This window comes from Azolla caroliniana, unplaced genomic scaffold (assembly GCF_043228905.1).
Source record: "Azolla caroliniana isolate FFs.n. ecotype wild unplaced genomic scaffold, voAzoCaro1.0.p SCAF_17, whole genome shotgun sequence".
Taxonomy (NCBI): domain Eukaryota; kingdom Viridiplantae; phylum Streptophyta; class Polypodiopsida; order Salviniales; family Salviniaceae; genus Azolla; species Azolla caroliniana.
The window spans coordinates 1,841,786-1,860,555 of record NW_028230452.1 but is presented as its reverse complement, the minus strand read 5'-3'; the positions used below and the strand labels follow the sequence as shown (position 1 = coordinate 1,860,555).

The 18,770-nt window shown below is 38.0% G+C and overlaps 3 protein-coding genes across 3 annotated transcripts; 2 read left to right on the top strand and 1 right to left on the bottom strand.

Annotated features, from left to right (window-relative positions):
* The first annotated feature begins 1,196 nt into the window (after window positions 1–1,196).
* Window positions 1,197–2,766, top strand: LOC147852733 (uncharacterized). The gene has a single exon (XM_087332816.1). It carries the CDS (start codon window positions 1,419–1,421, stop codon window positions 2,511–2,513), a length of 1,095 nt encoding a protein of 364 aa, XP_087188942.1. The 5' UTR covers window positions 1,197–1,418; the 3' UTR covers window positions 2,514–2,766.
* A 2,339-nt stretch (window positions 2,767–5,105) lies between these two features.
* Window positions 5,106–7,682, top strand: MFL1 (Mitochondrial substrate carrier family protein). Its single transcript, XM_087333036.1, has 2 exons — window positions 5,106–5,626; window positions 6,438–7,682. Exons 1-2 carry the CDS (start codon window positions 5,189–5,191, stop codon window positions 7,398–7,400), a joined length of 1,401 nt encoding a protein of 466 aa, XP_087189162.1. The 5' UTR covers window positions 5,106–5,188; the 3' UTR covers window positions 7,401–7,682.
* Window positions 7,683–9,371: 1,689 nt separating this feature from the next.
* Window positions 9,372–13,250, bottom strand: LOC147852731 (uncharacterized). Its single transcript, XM_087332862.1, has 9 exons — window positions 13,060–13,250; window positions 12,864–12,943; window positions 11,793–11,962; window positions 11,451–11,546; window positions 11,056–11,192; window positions 10,583–10,689; window positions 10,403–10,490; window positions 9,698–9,774; window positions 9,372–9,619 (listed from the first exon to the last, which is right to left on the bottom strand). Exons 1-8 carry the CDS (start codon window positions 13,108–13,110, stop codon window positions 9,727–9,729), a joined length of 777 nt encoding a protein of 258 aa, XP_087188988.1. The 5' UTR covers window positions 13,111–13,250; the 3' UTR covers window positions 9,372–9,619; window positions 9,698–9,726.
* Window positions 13,251–18,770: the final 5,520 nt, after the last annotated feature.

Sequence of the window (18,770 nt, the reverse complement as noted above, 5' to 3'; positions counted from 1 at the left end):
ACATCAATGCATGAAATTGATTCAATGTGTATGGGCTCACACATGAATCCAATGTTCAATCTTGCACTACTATATACGAAGTCTTCATCCATGTAAGGAAACATAGATTATAACACTTAGACGAAGTAATTTAACAAGATGTTACGTTTGGTAAAGCAATAGGAAGAAAACATTGTTTTAATATGTTCGAAAGGTTTTTTATATAGAGTGATTAAATGTACAAATATGATGGCCATTGATACGATAGTGAGGTTATTGACTAAAAACATAAATTGGAAGGCATAATGCTCATCGCTCAAGTTTAGTGGCTTTATAATGTAAGTCTAGGTTTTAAAGCAAGTACTAAAAAATAGTTTGATTATTATATTAGGCTTGTTGAAAGAACCATTCCAAATTGTAGCTCGTTTGAGATAGTTTGCACAAAGACTTTTGATAACTGATGCTTGAATCGTAGAAGGTTCCCTTTCCTTGCGGGGTTGTGCAAAAAACAAGGGAGTTTGACAAAAAGAAAAGGTGTTGGGATGCATAGTTGACGATCTCTATGGATGCGTAAAATATACCTCTCTATGCATGGATAAATATATGAGTGAGTCGGTTAGGGATTCACGTTCCAGATGTACAAAGCCAACTTTTAGCGAGGGTCGGTTATAAAAACTGATAGCAATATTAGCGATGCGAAAGCCGGCGAAATTGTATGCGTAGGTAGGCTCTATGGGAACCAAGAAGGGCATATCCGACGACAACTCCCACTACTAGTTGTAGTAGTAGTAGTGGTGGTAGGCTGTGGTGGTGGTGGTCTAACCCACGTGAATGAATTGGTCTTTTTGCACGAGAGAGAGTGTGTGTGTGTGAGAGAGAGAGAGATAGAGTCATAGAGAGTCTCTATCTAGTGTGTACTCTTTTTTGTGAATGATTTAATGGGTCTTTCTTTGCGTGCGTGTATGTGTTAGAGATCAGACGTTGGAGCCGGTCAAAACCAAACAAAACACTCTTTTATGTGTGTGTGTGTGCGTGTGTGTGCGTGTGCATATGGAAGCAATCCTACTTTTAAGCTTTTAAGAAGTTTGGGTTGCTGGAATATCGCTCTTTGTATGCTCTCTCTCTCTCTCTCTCTCTCTCATTCCTCTTAAATTTCTTCTCTTTAGTATCCCCCCCCCCCCCCCCAATTCTGATTCTCATTTACAAAAGCCATCTGGATTTAGCATCTGCTTCTTCTGTGTCATTCTGATTCTCTTTTTTTTGCAAAGAAGCCATTTTCGATTTACCTGCTTCTGTTGTGCTATTTGGCTTCTGTGTGACCGCACAATCCTAGCACTCTCTCTCATTCATTTCCTCACAAATTAGCTCTGTTCCCAAATTAGCGCTCTGTCTGTCTGGTTAATCTTATATATATACCTATATTTAGAAGTAGAAGAAGGATGCTGACAAATCACATGAATTCCTCTTCCTCCGCCACAACCAGCAGAGAAAATAGAAGTAATAGTAGTACGAAGGCAGCGGCATGGGCATGGCATCTCCACTCCACAGGCGTGCCCACCTCATCGCCCCCATCCGTCTGCATTAAGCCACAACGACATGTTCATGATCACCGTCATACGATGATCGAAAACAGAACAGGATGTAACTATGCGGTACAGGCAGATGATCTCATGGCCATGGTTAACAAGGAAGCAGAGGCCACACCCAAGCTAAATACAGCGTCAAAGAAGTCTGCATCCATGAGGGAATATTCGCGGTTCAAGGTAGAGGCGCTTCTACAGGGGGCCGCAGCTGAGACCATGGGCGCGAAGAAATCCTTGAGACCCGAAGAAAGCTCGAAGAAATCCTTGAAATCCTTGAGACCCGAAGAAAGCTCGAGATTGGAGATGGACAGGAAATTAAGAAGCAGTAGCAGCACATGGGGGCCGGATCATATAGCAAGAATTACAGATCTTGATCAATGTGAGATGTGGGATTGCGGTAGCAGCCTATATGATGCATACGAGATCGTTTCTTTCAGCAATCGGATCGAACGCAGCGCGAACTATTGGCTCGACATCTTCGGTGACCATGACCACACAGATAATCATCATCATCACAAGCAATCTATGATCCCTACCAGTAAGCTGGCCAATATAAATGATTCAATCTCGCAATTGTCGATGGCACCTGACCGATTATCAGCAATCAATCGAAATAGTAGTGCTCTGCCATTAAATGTGGTTGCCCCTATATCGAAAAATTCGAGGAATAATATCATGCTCGATCATAGCACATCATCCCTCTGCAAATCAGCACCAATGCCGAAGCAGCCACAAAGTCGGGGTCATCGGCATCCGACCGCCTGGCGGGTCTGGCTTGCGAAACTTGGAAGCCAGATTGGCATCTACATGAAGCCCATGAATTCTAATAATGCTACCAAATTAGAGGCGAGCAGTATGGAGTCAGCGGTTTCTAGTAGTGACAGGCGGCGCAATGTCTGGAACACAATCGAAGAAGAATTACTTGATGATGACCAACATAGATTGCTATGACTAACTATGGTGATGAAGAGGATTTCAGTCACCATCATCATCACTAATTCATTAAATGATGAATATATTACCTGATGAGGGTACTTCTTAGATGGCTAGGAATCTGGACACACATGGAGAAAAAGAAGCAAAAGAGGTGGTTATCTTCTGATTTAGAGCCTTTTCTGGAATGTAAGGATTCAATGTGCAGGTTTGAGTGCTTCCATGCACCAAAATTTGTAAATTCAAGTAATTTTGTGTGTTTTCACCTCAACTCAAATCTCCGCCCTATTCCTCTCTTTAACACACACACACACACACACACACACACACATTCCTCTCAAAATCACAAATCTGCACTCTCGATAGCAACTGTCTACTACTAGTAAAATTCTGGGGACATCGGAGATTCATGAATCATGGCTACTCAGAAATTGCACAAACATTGTGTGTAAAAATAAATCCACTTTTGCTCCCATAGGGTCATACCTGACCTGTGAAGATGATAATATTAAGAAATCTAGGTTCTTTTGGAGAAAGGCATTCTCTTTGTTATCCAAGCATGAACGTTATGTGCTCACATTCACAACTCCACATCATTAAATGCAATCACATGGCGAAAAAATGTTGAGCGATCAATCGATCAATGTTGTCACAATTCCACATCATTAAATGGCAATCACATTGCAAAAAAATGTTGTGCAATCGATCAATCCATGTTGTCCACTAGATTTATTGGGGTTTATATTGGGTATGGTCATTAGCTAACATCCCCTCAACAACAGAAAAGAAAAAAAGAAAAAAAGAAAAAAATCCAAACACATTGCATATTAGTTTTGGAGCAACCCTATTAGGAGTTTATCAATGCACGTGTTCTACGATGAAATGCATCAACAATTCCGGTCGAGGCTGCAAATTCCTATGATAAGTACACCAAATTGGTAGAACGTAACCACAAATGATAAGATAGTACGGAAACACGTAAAACATGGACATCATATACAAGGAGTAAACTAGTAGGGTAATTCATTAGTTTGTAGCTGAACAAACAATAATTATATACGAAAGTTATCCTAGATATGAAGGAATGATAACTCCAACAATAATATCGTGTAGTATGTTCATTAAAGTGACTCAAATCCAATCACAATATTGTGTCATGACTTACTACGTGGAAAGAGATGAGTACTTGGGAGAAGAGAAAGTGCACAATTTTTTTGTCAATATATAAAAAGTAGAAACAAATAGGAGATGGAGGAAGAGACAAATCTATAAATGATTGAAATCACTACATTGTTGTCCATAGGAAAGGTAGTTGTGCCACCTAGCCACGTTGCATTGTGGGAAAGAACAAATGGGATCCATTTGATCGCCAATGTGTAGACTCTCGAGTTTGCTACATAAATAATATCAATTCACAAATATCTTTGCATTTGATCTAAAATTCAATCTTTGAAAGTTTTGTTGATTGTAATGTATAGAGTGAATGGCTAGGTGACATAAAGTTCACACACTATTAGGTTCATAAATAGAATACAATGATCACGAGGCAATGTTCTAGTTGTGGTAGTCTATAGATAAAGAATTAAAATGACCTATAATAAAATAGCAAAGTAACAATGCAAGTGTATTAGTATAAGAGAGGAGAGATGTTATTATTATTGTCCTCTTCATTGGTAAAAATATGACAATGGAGAGAAAAAGGGAGAGATTTTCATGTAGTATATATGGAGTTTGAGTAATAAACCTTGATAATGAAGAGTTTTTACTAAATGCATTACAATCAACATTGCACATGAGATTGAGAAGTGTGTGTAGGGATAGGGCCCAATGGATTGGAAAGCAACCTCTAATGTGATTAAAGATAGGGCTTTGTGTCAAGATAACACAAAGCACAAGCGTGCATTTAGTGCTACCAATACATGGGCAGTGTGACATGTTGAAACACAAGACGGCAAGAAGAGCACCTAATTGTTGAGATAATCTCCACTTCCTCCAATAAATATAATTGCCAAATCAATGCTCCCTTCAAGTTTGCGAGATACAATTTAATTCCTTGTCTATCGTCAAACATGAAAAGAATTCAACGATGCCAAAAAAGGAATTACTATTGCCAACCCAAGTCTATTTAATGTTGATTACCATTTTCCGAATAAAGGCCTTTGCTTGAAATGTACTAAATATACACTTGAGCAACTTTGCTCGAAATGGAGTGTGTGTTGTAAGATCTCCCATCATTGACAATCAAACTTGTGCAGAGACCATTCTTTTCCAGCCATAGTTGTTAATCATGGTCGAGACTATGTTGAGGATCGGTATGAATTAATTGTAGTCACTTGCAAGAATTAAATTATACCATGCAAAAAGACTTAATCCAACCAAAGATATATTGTGCTAGTGTAGTCATTGGAGCCGAACACCGAAGAATCATTGGGTTTGTCTCAGGGGTTGCATATATACCTTTAACTTCTAGGTCTCCTCACGATAGGCATATACCGAAACTTGCAATCAATCAATCGATGGAGCCGAGTTCGAATCTTGACGGTGTGTGCTTATCAAGTGCCCTTCTTCCTCCCGAAGCGGTTTTTGACAATATGATCATTTTTGCACTCTAAATTTCTTGCCAGATGCTGGGTTAAAATGCTAGTGTTGAGAGTCAACTTGAGACAGAGGGAGGGAGACTAATAGAGATCCCAATGGATCCTGTGCCACAGAGGAGGCCGCCATGGATGGATATGGCGGCCTTGGGCTCATCTTTAGAGGGAGTACAAAGAAGCTTCACAGATTTTGTTAGTGGGCATTTCGCAGATACCACAGAGGAACCCTCCTTGTGCTCAGATTTGGACTTCATTCTTCACATGGACCAGCAGAGGGCTTGTCCTTCCGGTCTCAGGGTTCGGCGCAAAACCCATCTCTTTCATGAGGGTATAGGTTCTTTCTTCATCTTTAGCGAAGCCAATATCTCGAAAATTTCAAAGAGTGTTGAAGCCAAGAAAGCACCTCTATTTACACAAGAACTGAAGACTTTGGTCGACTGTACTATTACGCCATCAGATGGAATTTCTGCATTGGAAGAGAAGGAATCTTCGAGAAACAGTGGATGGATTGGAAAGGCGGCTATGGCAAGTGTTCAGGTAAAATATGCTCTTCTCTCTTCTTTGATTTTTCTTCGCATTTCCATTGCTGTACAATATAATCATCTGTCTGAACTTGATATTCTTGTTATATCATTGCGTTCAATGTATATAGCTCCTCTGATAAAGAATGTGTTTATAGCCGGATTTGATTGGAGATGTGCAACATAATTCGATGCAAAGAATTTAAATCTTATAATCAACTAATTAGCAGGATCAGAATCATGAAAAATGTAATTAGAAAGAAAGAGTAGTGACTATTAAGAAGCCAAAATGGGCTAGTTGATCAAGTGAGAGATTACAACTTAAAAAAGGTCTCGTCTTTGGAACAAAAAACCAAAGTAAATATAGTAGAATCACTAAAACGGCTTGAGGTACCTGCTTATCTTGTTAGAGAAGGGATGTTTAGATGTGGCAGCTCATCAATTCATTGGCATTCTAGCGACAAGTAAGCATGTGTAATCACACACTGATGGGGTCAAGTACTCCAGAGGTATGCCCATTAGTGCAGTGAATGTTATGATCTAGGCATAGTCCAAGGTTAACTAATATAAGATATTATTGTGCACCTTTTCTTTCTTGCCTGATATTTCTATATAATATTAGGGTTTCATAAACATATAATGTAGTGTGCCTTGGATTCCTTATTTTTTCCCCTTTGGCTATCATCAAACTTTTGGCAGTCATCAAACATTCGACATTGACCATCCATCATCAGATTGCTAATCATTCAGATGTCATTTTATTAGTGTTGAACTTTTCATTATCCACCATCATTGAATGAACTCTTTCTTTCTGTGCGTGTTTGCAGGCCAAAGCTATGATGAAAGATATATCTGTGTTGGAGAAAGCTCAAATAGGCGCTGGCGCAGGTGGCATAGCCGGGGCTTTTACCTATGCATGCCTCCATCCCTTAGATACTGTCAAGACGAAACTTCAGATGCGTGGCGCATCACAACTTTATTCTGGCCCTCTGGATGTTGTTGTCAAAACCTTCCAAGAGCAAGGAGTCATGGGGTTCTACAAAGGTATCTCGGCTGTGCTAGTAGGCTCTATGTTCTCATCTGCAGTTTATTTTGGCACATGTGAGCTTGGCAAAGCATTACTATCACAATTGCCGAATTTCCCTCTGGTTGCTATACCACCACTATCTGGTGCATTGGGAAATATTGTATCATCTGCGATTTTGGTACCAAAAGAGCTAATAACACAAAGGATGCAAACTGGAGCACAAGGCCGTTCATGGGAAGTTGTATTGAGAATAGTACAAAAAGAAGGCGTCATGGGGTTGTACACTGGATATTCAGCAGCATTGGTTCGGAACCTTCCGGCAAGTGTATTAAGTTTCTCTACTTTCGAATATTTGAAATCTGCATGGCTTAAGAAGACCAGGAAGGTCAGATTAGAACCATGGCAAAGTGTGGTTTCAGGAGCTCTAGCTGGGATGATTTCATCTGCTCTCACAACTCCCCTTGATGTTGTCAAGACAAGACTGATGACACAAGCTAGATCCACATATATGCAATCAGGTCAAGGATCTCTAATAGAAGCAGAGCTTCGAGCAAAAATTGCTGCTTCAAGCTACAAAGGCATCTCTTCCACATTGAACAAAATATGGCTAGAGGAAGGCTGGATGGGACTAAGTAGAGGCATTGTTCCAAGGGTGCTGTATAGTGCGTGCTTCTCAGCTTTGGGCTATTTTGCCTTTGAAACTGCAAGGCTGGCACTGGTGAGAAGACATCTAGCTAAGAAGAAGTTTTCACAGATCAACTAGTGAATGAACAACTTCTGGCATTGCTTTTGAGTCTCAAACATGTAACTAGCAAACTAATAGTTCTCATGGCCAGGTATGTATGGCAACCACACCCCATATACTTGTTTCATTGGCTCAGTTATGTAACCAAAATTTCTATTTACACGGCCTTGTTCGGTGGTAATTAATAAAATTTCCCAATACTGAATAGTTATTATCAAAGAGAATAGGTTAGTAATCCAAAATTTTCTTTTGTAAGCAAGGCAAACTGTTATGTTCTCGTAAGGAAGTGTTTATTTTTTCTCTTTCATCATCTTGTTCCATTTATGATATAACCTCTTTTGAGATTTTTACATGGTCGGTTCTTATTTGAATTTGCATCAACTTTGTCTTCTCATATATGAACTGGTTATTTAACCCATGTTAATTAAACTTCAGTTGTATACATTTTCAAAGCATAGTAAAGATGATAGTATCAATCTGAATTTGTGGCTGCTTAGGGATTTCCTTTTTGATTACTCACACTTATTCTTTTATTTGTCTCTAGCCTTCTAGGGCTTCCACCGTTAGAATGATTCGGTCCTTGCAAAGGGAGTTGACATATTTCACTAGGCAGTTTCAATAAGACTTTTACAAAAGCTTGATTAAAAGAGAGGAAATGAGTGCCCTAGGCATGTCATACTGATATGGCAGTGAGAAGATAAAGAAAGTAATACTTACAAAGCATTCTAGGAGTTTTGGTGATCTTGTTCAATTTTTATACGGTATTTTTACATGTAAATAGTTAAGGATGAGTTGAAAAATTCGGAATAGATCATCATATCCCTACATTTTTGAAGTGTGGACTGCAAAGTTCTATTGTTTTTAGATGCTTGTGGTGGTAATGCAAATTTCATCACCTCTTACTATCTTTGGTTTTATGATTCAGTCTCTTCATGCTTTTTTACCTTAAGAGATGGGGAAATTTCTTCGGCCTGGCAAGTTGCATCACCTCTAATTATTTTTGGCTCTATAATTCAATTTCTCTTCATGCATTTCTTTACCTTTAAGAGATGGGGACATTTCTTTGGCCTGAGTTCTATGCGGTTATTTGTAATACTATTGTATTTGAATGAATGTTATTATGTAGAATTATTTGCGATTAATTTAAGTCATCGTTTAAACATAATTAGCTTCAATGCTGATAACAATGTGTTTTATTGTTTTTGGCGCTGGGAATATTAAACTTAATTTCTACATGAATATTAAAAATATCATATTCTTCACTACACTTGTGTTCATCATGAACTCAGTGCACTTACCGTTCATAACAAAAGTTTTTAGATTGGTTTTAATTATTTACTGCATGAGATTGCCCAAACACCAGTTGGCGACTCTATCCAATTGTCGTTAAATTATGATTACAAACACTGATACCAGTAAAAGATGATCTTTTGCGCATCAATAGATAAACCCTTATTGAGTTCACATCATTCATATTAAATAGGCTTAAAATGCCATTGAGTTCACACATGCACCACAAAGCTCAAAAGCCCTCTACTAGCACCATGTTGGACAAAATCTCTATGATACATAATGGAGGCTGTCATAAAATAATGAAATCAATGCCTCAGTCTCTATGGTTATATTATTTAAGAATAAAGATATCTTCTTTTCTATGCTTAATGTATGAGTAAATGCCCTAAATTATATTTCAATGAGGTCAAATCCAAGAAATTTGGACCATGATGTTGGAGCCACTTAGCCAACACTACATTGATGACTACTGTCACTATTTGCGAGTTTTAATGATGGCAATAATTCCATTATTTCTTTATGTAGCCCATTTGCAAGCAATATTTAAGATTTTCACTATCCATAGTTTGGTCTGAACTTGTATGTTATGATTGAGTGATGACACACTTAAAATTTCACTCTTTAAGACTCTGTTATCATGTTGTAGGAGATACCAATCATCTGTATTTTCCATAACAAAACATCGACAAAAAAGGATTACGTGAAGAATATAAACATAAATTGATATAAATCACATGTCAAGGGATAGAGATTTGGTCAGGGTTTTATTGAAACAGTGAGGAAGAATAGTGGGAATTGCAAAGCAACAGCTTTGAGAAATGATTGAATGTAAAGAAATATTATCTCTCCAAGTTTGATGGTGCAAATTATGCAAAGTTTTTGCATAACATACTGACTGGATTCTGCACTCCCGTTGGCAGATACATACAATGTGAATACAGCTCCTGCATTTTGCAAATAGACAATCAGTCTCAAGTTCCAAACAGTTAAAACTCTTTGAGAAAAGAAATCAAGCACATTACCAACGGAATTAAACAAAGCTATTTTCGTTTCAGATGGCACTCTTGTATCGGTATGTCTCGTACAACTTCAAAATATGCTGCAATATTGCATTTGGTTGGTTAGCTAAAATTATGTTTTGTTAGAGAATTAAGCTAAGATACAACATACATAATCAATCCAAAAAACTATTCATTGAATATCTGAATATGTGACACCATTGGCACATCATTCTTCTTATACATTTCAGCAGAATTATGTCAATGAATACCTCTATTTTCTACATCAGATATACACTGAAATGTTTTTTCAAATCCAATATAATAGCACAACATAGCAGCTATCAATGTTATGCATAGAAAGGAGTAGCTATATAGTTGTCTGCCAACATAATTCTACACTCCTAATAAATCTGCAGCAAAAATATACACATTGTACATTCTCATGGTTGTATTTACTATACTTTTGACATATGTTTGCCGATGACATTAAGGGTCAAAATTACCATTTTTAATTTTGGCTGGAGTGGGACCAATTTTGGTCTCTTTTAAAATATCTTAACATAATCAATCATTTTTTTCCTTTTCAACAACCACACCTCATAATACACTGTATTTAAAAACCTGGAAGGGAAATAAAACCTTAGCATCAAATGCACATACTATATCAGCGTATTGAACAAACTGGGCCGGAAATTTCAGAGTTTGTTTCAACTTTTAAAAACTCACTTTTCCAGCTGGTGTCTCTCTTAATTGTTTGATTTTTTCAGCCATTTCTGGAGGACACATTTCAATAGTTGGCAACCTGCTTCCATATCTGAAAAGCCACAAGGATTCTAAATTCAATCCCACCAATAGATAAAATAAACACAGATGTGTCAACTTACAAATAACTTGTAAAATACTCACCCCTTAGGCAGTATAACTGGAGCAGCAAGTGATGCAAAGGTTAAATCTGCGGCTGTAAATTTCTCACCACAGATGAATGGTCTCCCATCAGCAAGAGCCTCATCTACCTGTAACAATCCCAGCATTATTTCATAATTTGGATACACAATCTTGGGGAGATTGTTCTTTACTACTTGTTCATGGAAAACACCAATATCCTTAATTTGCTGGATATTCACTAGAATGCTCTTAACTTTATAAGAAACTACCATAGTATCCTTTTGCAGTACAATACCATCAATTTATAAGACTTCAGTGGAGATTTTTATATATTTTTATTATCTTTTAATGTTCGCTTTACAGATATAAAGTTTAAAAATTCGACCACAGTTTTAGTAAGGAGCACTTTTTTGTCAAACTCTAAATTGGATGGAATATAGTGTGAGTATACCAACAGTGTGAGAAAAGATAGAGTGAAAGCTCAAAGTTTTTACCTTAAGAAAAATTTCAGTGATTTTGCGTAAAGAAATTTCCTTTGCATTCTCTTTTCCACATCCCATTGATTTGTAGATTGCAAATCTTAGCAATGGCAGGAGGAGGAAGGTAGCTATTTTTTCTGCTGTAGAAGCACCTATGAAAACACACACCCACATGCTAAAAATAATTTCCCCTACTAAATCGATTTTATAAGACTTCAATACACAGGAATTCAAAACTACTGAAGTTACAATCAATAAATTCCAACAGAGCCTGAAAACTCATGCACAAATCTGCCCTCATGGGATATTACTTTTTTACCCAATAAATTGATGATGCTAATCATCAAGTAAATTTAGCTAGAATTGGACATGAGTTAACAAGAATTTCAAAAAATCTTTGCACTACTCACCATGACTAATTACTGGAAAGAGCCCTTTATGGTACAAAATATAGCAGTATGCCCATCGTCGAACATGTGGTCCGAGAACATTATTGAACTGAACCTCTACAACATCAAAGCAGGCCATATTTATTGCTGGAAAACTACGCAAAGATATATAAAACACAGATACCAAAATGGAGAAGGGTCAATGAAATAAATGGAAATACAGATACCCAAATGTCCCTACCACTTCAATGAATATCATAGTAATGTTTGAAAAACAAAAGGTGTTTTCATTAAATATCTGAAAATGTTAAGAGCATTTTTGTGGTGTTTTTTCCTCCAACAATGATTGAATGATATCATTACCCCAATTAGAGATTTCTTCCTTTTTATCTATCGGATAAAGCCGGTTGCTCTCATCTTTTATGAGTGTATCAGTGAAAGCCAAAATGTCTCCAGAATCATGCAATATTCTTGGTTCTTGGCCATCCTCTGTAATGATAAGCTTTGGCACACTAGTACCACCACCAAGCTTCCTAAAATCCAAAAGGGAAAAAAAAATCACAAATTCATAAGATCCCAAGCTTGAGTGAATGTCATTACATTCAAAAGGGATCAAATCTATCTTGTGAGTTCATGTATGAGAAAATCTTACATGTTGAATGTCAAAAGGTATCATTTGTAGTGAAAATAATCAAAATGCCAAACTAGTTTACCATATTCCCAAAGTGCCATAGCTCAAGCTTACCATAATTCTTGAAATGCCACTCAAGCTTACAAAGTTTCCAAAATGCAACTTTAAAAAATTCAAAAAATGCCAATCAGGTTTTCATATCCCCAAAATACCACTAAAGCTTATGAAATTCCTAAAATGTGACTCCATCAAAATATTGTTTTAACTAGCAGAAAAAAAGCATCATTAGTTGCTAATTAATTAGCATGGATCATTTTGAATTTACAATTAACTAATTTAATTGGCAAAAGAAGAAGAGTAGATAAGCATAATTACGCAATGATGTACTAATCTCTAATATGGTGGCCTCTCTTTAGAATTATGGTAAACTTGATCTGCTGATTTTGGTCAAAATCCATAATTTCAACTGTGAGCTCATGATGGCTGCAGTATATGTTGAATGCCATCACAAGAGATGCACATATCCCGCAAAAGCTATATAAATTCCATGGCTCATCTTATATAATTGCTATGGCTCACATCAAGATATGTAGGTTATATAATTGGGAAAATTTGAATTTAAATTAGGTTAACATTTCTAAATAGACATTGATTTGGATGCATGATCGTAATGATTTAAAACGGCTTCAAGTTTCTTCATTAAGAATTTGAAATTATGGTAAAAAAACAAAGAAACTTGGGAAATTAACTCGGTTTAATGATCATGCATAACACATTATAGATATGAACATGACAATGCCCACCTCACAAAGAGTAGATGCAGAGCAGGGACATGTGGAGACTCTTTGAAGGAAGCAGCAGATCTGACCAGGGCCCATCTTGCCTTTTACAAAATAAAAATAAAACAAGCCAAATCAATCTACAAAGAAACGAAAGCCGTTGAAAAAAATCCTTGCTCGCTCATTAAACGAAAATTTATCTCTCATTTAACTCTCTCACCTTCTCACAATAATGAGAAGGGCATATCGTGATGAGATGGAACTGAGGCATTTCAAGAGAGATTTTGATGAACAATGGATGTGTATATAAATATGTCTGTATGTCTAGCTCTGTGTGTCCGTCTCTAAATACACACAAACTCTCTATAAATATAACTATACAGACACTCACATGGCTTTTTCGCCACGATTGAATGCTATTCTTTATTAGTGAATAGTACACTGTGCATCTCTCTCTCTCTCTCTCTCTCTCTCTCTCTCTCTCTCTCTCTCTCTCTCTCTATTATCACATAGTTTGCTTACCTAAGGTCCTATGTCATCTCCTTTGTTTTTTGGTCAGAATAACTACAAGGAAACTCAGAATAACTACCTAGTGACTTATGATGAGGTTCCATAGGGATGGAGAGACCTTCTTCAGCTTTTTCATTGATGGACCTACAAGGATCCCATCGTGCATGCCTTACGGAAGGATTGTGCGGTTATCTCAAAAGCTATGCATTGCTTAGTCTTGTTTTGTGACGAACCGATTCTACCTTACGAAACAACCATGCTCGTGTTAGGTCGTGGATGGACAATAGGTTAGGACATTAGTAGGAATCTCGATACACTTTGGAACCATTCTTTTGTTAGACTTGTAATCGACGTTGAAACATGTCGATAATGCCCACTTTTCCACCACATCAAAATGTGGTTTTATTTTCTTTTTTAGTGCTCCCCGTATTTCACCGAACATTTAGAGACTCTACAAAGTCAATCCATTTACAATCTTTTGTGGATGTAGAACATATGCAATATGTATATAATAACAATCATAGTTTTAGTGTTGGACATATGATACACAATTTATTTTAACTTGGTTCTTTATAGACGTTCGAGATTTTTAAGTAGTGGATCCTTGCATGAGATCGATCATCCATGAGACAAAACCCACAAACCATAGTTTATGAGTAAGAAGGGCATCCATGAGAGAGATTTATTACCCTTTATTATATTTCCCATTCTTTCATCATGCGTTTTTTCTTTGTATCGAACATAAAAGGAACTACTTGTTCACATTGCTAGGACTTCATGAATGTTATTTTCTAGTTTCTTCTTGACATATCTTCATGTTGTGATTTATCCTTTCACTCCCATCCAAAGTTTAATTATCTAATGTTCCATGTTATTCTAGTCTCCAAGGTTGGCCTCTCTCTCTCTCTCTCTCTCTCTCTCTCTCTCTCTCTCTACATTGATGAGATCACAGATTTTATTGCTCGTAAGGGAGGCAATGGAGTAGTCCTTGGGGATACGCAGGTGTGTATCTTGCTCTATGCAGACGACATAGTTTTGCTCTCTGAATCCGAACACGACCTACAAAGGCACCTTAATGCCTTAGATGACTTTTGCACACAACGAGGATTGGTAGTGAATCTAGGGAAAACTAAAGTCCTTATCTTCCACACGTCGGCCCAAGTTAGAGCTAAGTGTCACCTAACTATCTCCCATAGCCCAGTTGAGGTGGTTGGATCATATGTCTATCTCGGAGTCACTTTCAGTGCCCGCTCAGGTAAATTTTCGATGACACAAGCAGCGAAGGATAGACTTACAAGAGGACATGCATCCCTCTCACTCCTCGAGAGACAATGCCACCAAGCATACTTCCAAGAGCCACGAACTAAAGGGTGGCTCTTTGACTCATTAGTGACTCCCTCTCTCATGTATGCATCAGCGGTTTGGGCCCCAGGACTACCATCTTTCACGTGGACGCAATTAGAGAGACCATTGGTGATGATGTTATCACGCCAACTCCGAAGCAAATCGTCGGTCCCACATGACATTATTAGGGCTGAGTTCACTCTACCCCCTATGTTAGTAGAAGCACTTTTTCAACTGGTAGTCTTTATACACAGGATACATAACCAACCACTTGATAGAATATCCCACCAAGCCTTTAAGGCTTCTCGAGCACTGTATGAGTCCGGCTATACTAGCTCATGGTATGGCATGATGGTGAGTTGGCTTCTTGCCAACGGTCTAGACATTACTAACCTCCCCCCCCTTAAGTACGACCACACGACTGATAACACTTTAATCTCTCATGAGGACCGTAATAAAGTAATACGCCAAGAAATATGGCAAATTTATACTCGGTATAAATGGATCACCCCACTAGAGCCACTCCCATCTAAAATGTCGTACTATAAGGAACGCTTTATGCACTTCTCTGAGTTAGGTTTTATCACGCGCCCAAAATATCTAGATGTATTCTTACCACATGCACTGAGGGTTGCCATTGGTCAACTTAGAATATCATCTCACCAACTTGAGATTGAGAATGGACGTACTAATGGAGTCCCTAGGGAGGAAAGGATATGTAGGTTATGCCACATAGAGATAGAGGATGCGTACCATTTTACATGCAAATGCCCCACCTATGCCGAGATAAGGGCAAAATACCAAGACATACTTGGTTCCTCTCCCACCCTCCCTAAACTATTAGATACACTAGATATAAAGAAATTAGGTAGATACATCTTAGAATTGGAACAACACAGAGAGAATAAATTACAAAACGTTGATAATAATGTTGCTAATGTTTACCAACATATAACAAATGAAGTTTTTCAGGAACAGGGGGAGACAATGAATGTCGACACACCTGCACCACTAGGACTTCTCCTTGATGAAGCAGAAAATCAAAGAAGAACCAAACGCCCTCGGATGCCGGGTTTCAAAGCAACTCGACGAGATGTAGAAGCAATAAAGAAAATAAGGGAACGTGAACTACACCGCCTAGAAGCCATGGCTAGGGCACTCTATGCATCGGGACCATGGGTCACACCCACACCAAAAACTTTTGACCTCCCACTTCTTTTTGAGAGACTTGGGTGGAAATGAGATTAGGCTTAGTGCAAAGTTTTGTACACTACTAGAACTTTCTTAACTTAAGCTATTTTCTTTTATTTTTAGTTTTGATGATTGGATAAACACTCATTTTTGTTGTAACCTATTTGTCTCATGGGCCAAATTTGGCCTTAGAAGACGTTAATATATCTTTCTTTCTTTCTCTCTCTCTCTTTGTCTCTCTAATTTATTTTGTTAGTCTTATTGTTGATCCTTACTTAAATATGTCAATACATCAACATACCCTTACATAGAACCCCCACAAGAGGATGTGAAATATTATAGTGACAAAATTATACAAATTATTTTAATTCATTTCACCATAAAGGTTTGAGTGTTTGGTCTTCTTCTTTTTTTCCAAAATGAAGCTACTTTCCCATTAGTTAGGAAGGATTATTACAAAGAGACTCTACAAGGAGGCTTATACATAGATTGGGGAATCTCCCTCCGATCAAATTCAAGAAAATGAGACTACTTAATGTAAGTACCTATAGCTAAAAACGGTGCCCTTCAGTGTTGACTAGTACGAGACAACTCTTGGGGCCGACAACAAAGGGAGGGTGGTAAGTGAGTCGGAAACAACCAGCGTGGGGACTGGTAGTTCCACCTCGGGCCACTTCCTCCTTGTGTCACCATAGGCGTGTTCCGCCATTTCTGCCAAAAGTGCAAACGGGCAGTGACCACGTCATTGGAATGGTTGCAAACCTCGTCCAATTGCCCTCATAGGCAGTTGATAAGCGCAAACCATATGTCCATGATCACTTCCTCCGGGGGCCGCACCAGATCCTGAAAGACCTTTAGACAATGCGCTTTCCATACATACCATTGGGTGAAGCCTGCGATCAACATCCAAATTTCCGGGAACCTAGGGGATGCGGACTGCAAGACTCTCTCAAATCGAATCTTGGCAATTTTGCCTCTCATGCATATGTAGCACCAACTATCCGCATTAAAGGCGTCCGTCCACCAATCATCAGAGTGATCAATCCATGCCACAACACTCCACAATGTTGTTCCTTCCACTTCACATGCCGCAAGGAGGCGAGTCACTCTATCCCATACCTTTTGAGCTTGAGGGCAATCCCATAAACAATGCCTCAGAGTCTCAATAGGTGAATGGCAAAGTGGGCAGCCTAGTGGGCCGCCACGTTTACCTAGCCATTTGCCAGCGGGAACCACATTATGACTGATTTGCCACTAAAAAAACTTTATCTTTTCCAGCATGTGGAGACACTAGAGACCCTTCCAAACAGTAATGAGCACCTCATCAGGGATGCCCAATGTACGCCAACCATTGCGTAAGGGGTTGCCTAGCTACAGTTGAAAAGTCCGGCCCAGTTTAGTGTTGTACGCAAAGAAATGGCGAAATCTGCCATCATGTTTCCACCTGAAATCCCTTGGGTCCCATTCTAGTTCAACAAGGGGACGACAACCATATACCCATAACTTCCAATGGGGTTCCACCTTAGCAACTTCTACAAGGATGAATCTAGTACGTTTTTACATATCCATTCCCATAAAAAGGGTTTCCTCCATAGAGTATCACTATCATGTAGGCAATATTCTCATGTGTGAAATCGGCAACACTCATTATGCACAATGTTCAATAACAAAATGTTGGATGACAAGGTATTCATTGGAAACATTGTATTCAAATATATAAAGTGGATGGAATGGTAGTTGCGAAATTTATATCAAATTTGCTTTTAACCTATGGACTCAGGAGGTGTTGTCTCCATGGAAACCATCAAACAAGAACCCATTTCTCAAACTCCAATTATACATAATACCACATACCCCAATACCTAGGATAGTAAAAAACAACCTTATATGATAATTAGGAAAAAAGTGTCGTCTCCCGGAACGAAATTCCAAAAAAAATATGATAAATCATTCCCTATTAATGATTCCTCCTCGCTCATTGTACAAAAAAAATAACCCAAATTTCATTAACAATGGGGCATATAAGGAAAAATGGCTTGGCATCCTCCTCAATCATTGTACAAAAAAAACATGCCCCATTGGAAATGTGTTAATGTTTTAATGCTCTTATAGGCAACCCACCCTCCATTGCTTGCCAACTATAGAAATACTTCCGCACAAAATGGAAGACAACAATGCAATCTTATACCCAAAAACACGATGCCACCATTGTATACGACAAGGATTGTGCCATGTGTGTGAAACCTTCATCATAGCTAAGCTCTATCGTCAATCATCTTATGATATACATTATTGTTGTGCACAACTAGTGCCCATCAAATAACCCATCTTATTATTTATTACCATCAAATAACCCATCTTTCTATTGTTTCTCCCTCCCTCCCTCTCCTCTTCTCTCTCATGTTGTCAAAAGTAGTTGGGCGCCTAATCACATGTGAAAATCACGTCAATACATAACTCCAAAACAAAGGTTATCTTGGCTAGAGAATAATTACACATCACTTTTTCCCCACAAAATAAGTAGTTGGGCGCCTAATCACATGTGAAAATCACGTCAATACATAACCCCAAAACTAAGGTTAGTTTGGCTAGAGAATAATTACACACCACTTTTTTCCCCACAAAATAAGTAATCATGTCATGAATAATGATATGAGAGAAAATGAGCAAGTGTCAACAACATATCATAGCTTTATTGCTCATTGTTGTGTTATGCCATCTATGTAACTTTGAGAAATATTCCAAACACTTAAACATTCGATGGTTTCAAAGTTTCATTAGTGAGGGTTTATTTAATTATATGATTAAATGTTGCAAAGACTTTAATTTAAGAGACTCTAAAAGTCTCTAAAAAGCTTAAAAGTTGTGGAATCATCTAAATGACAA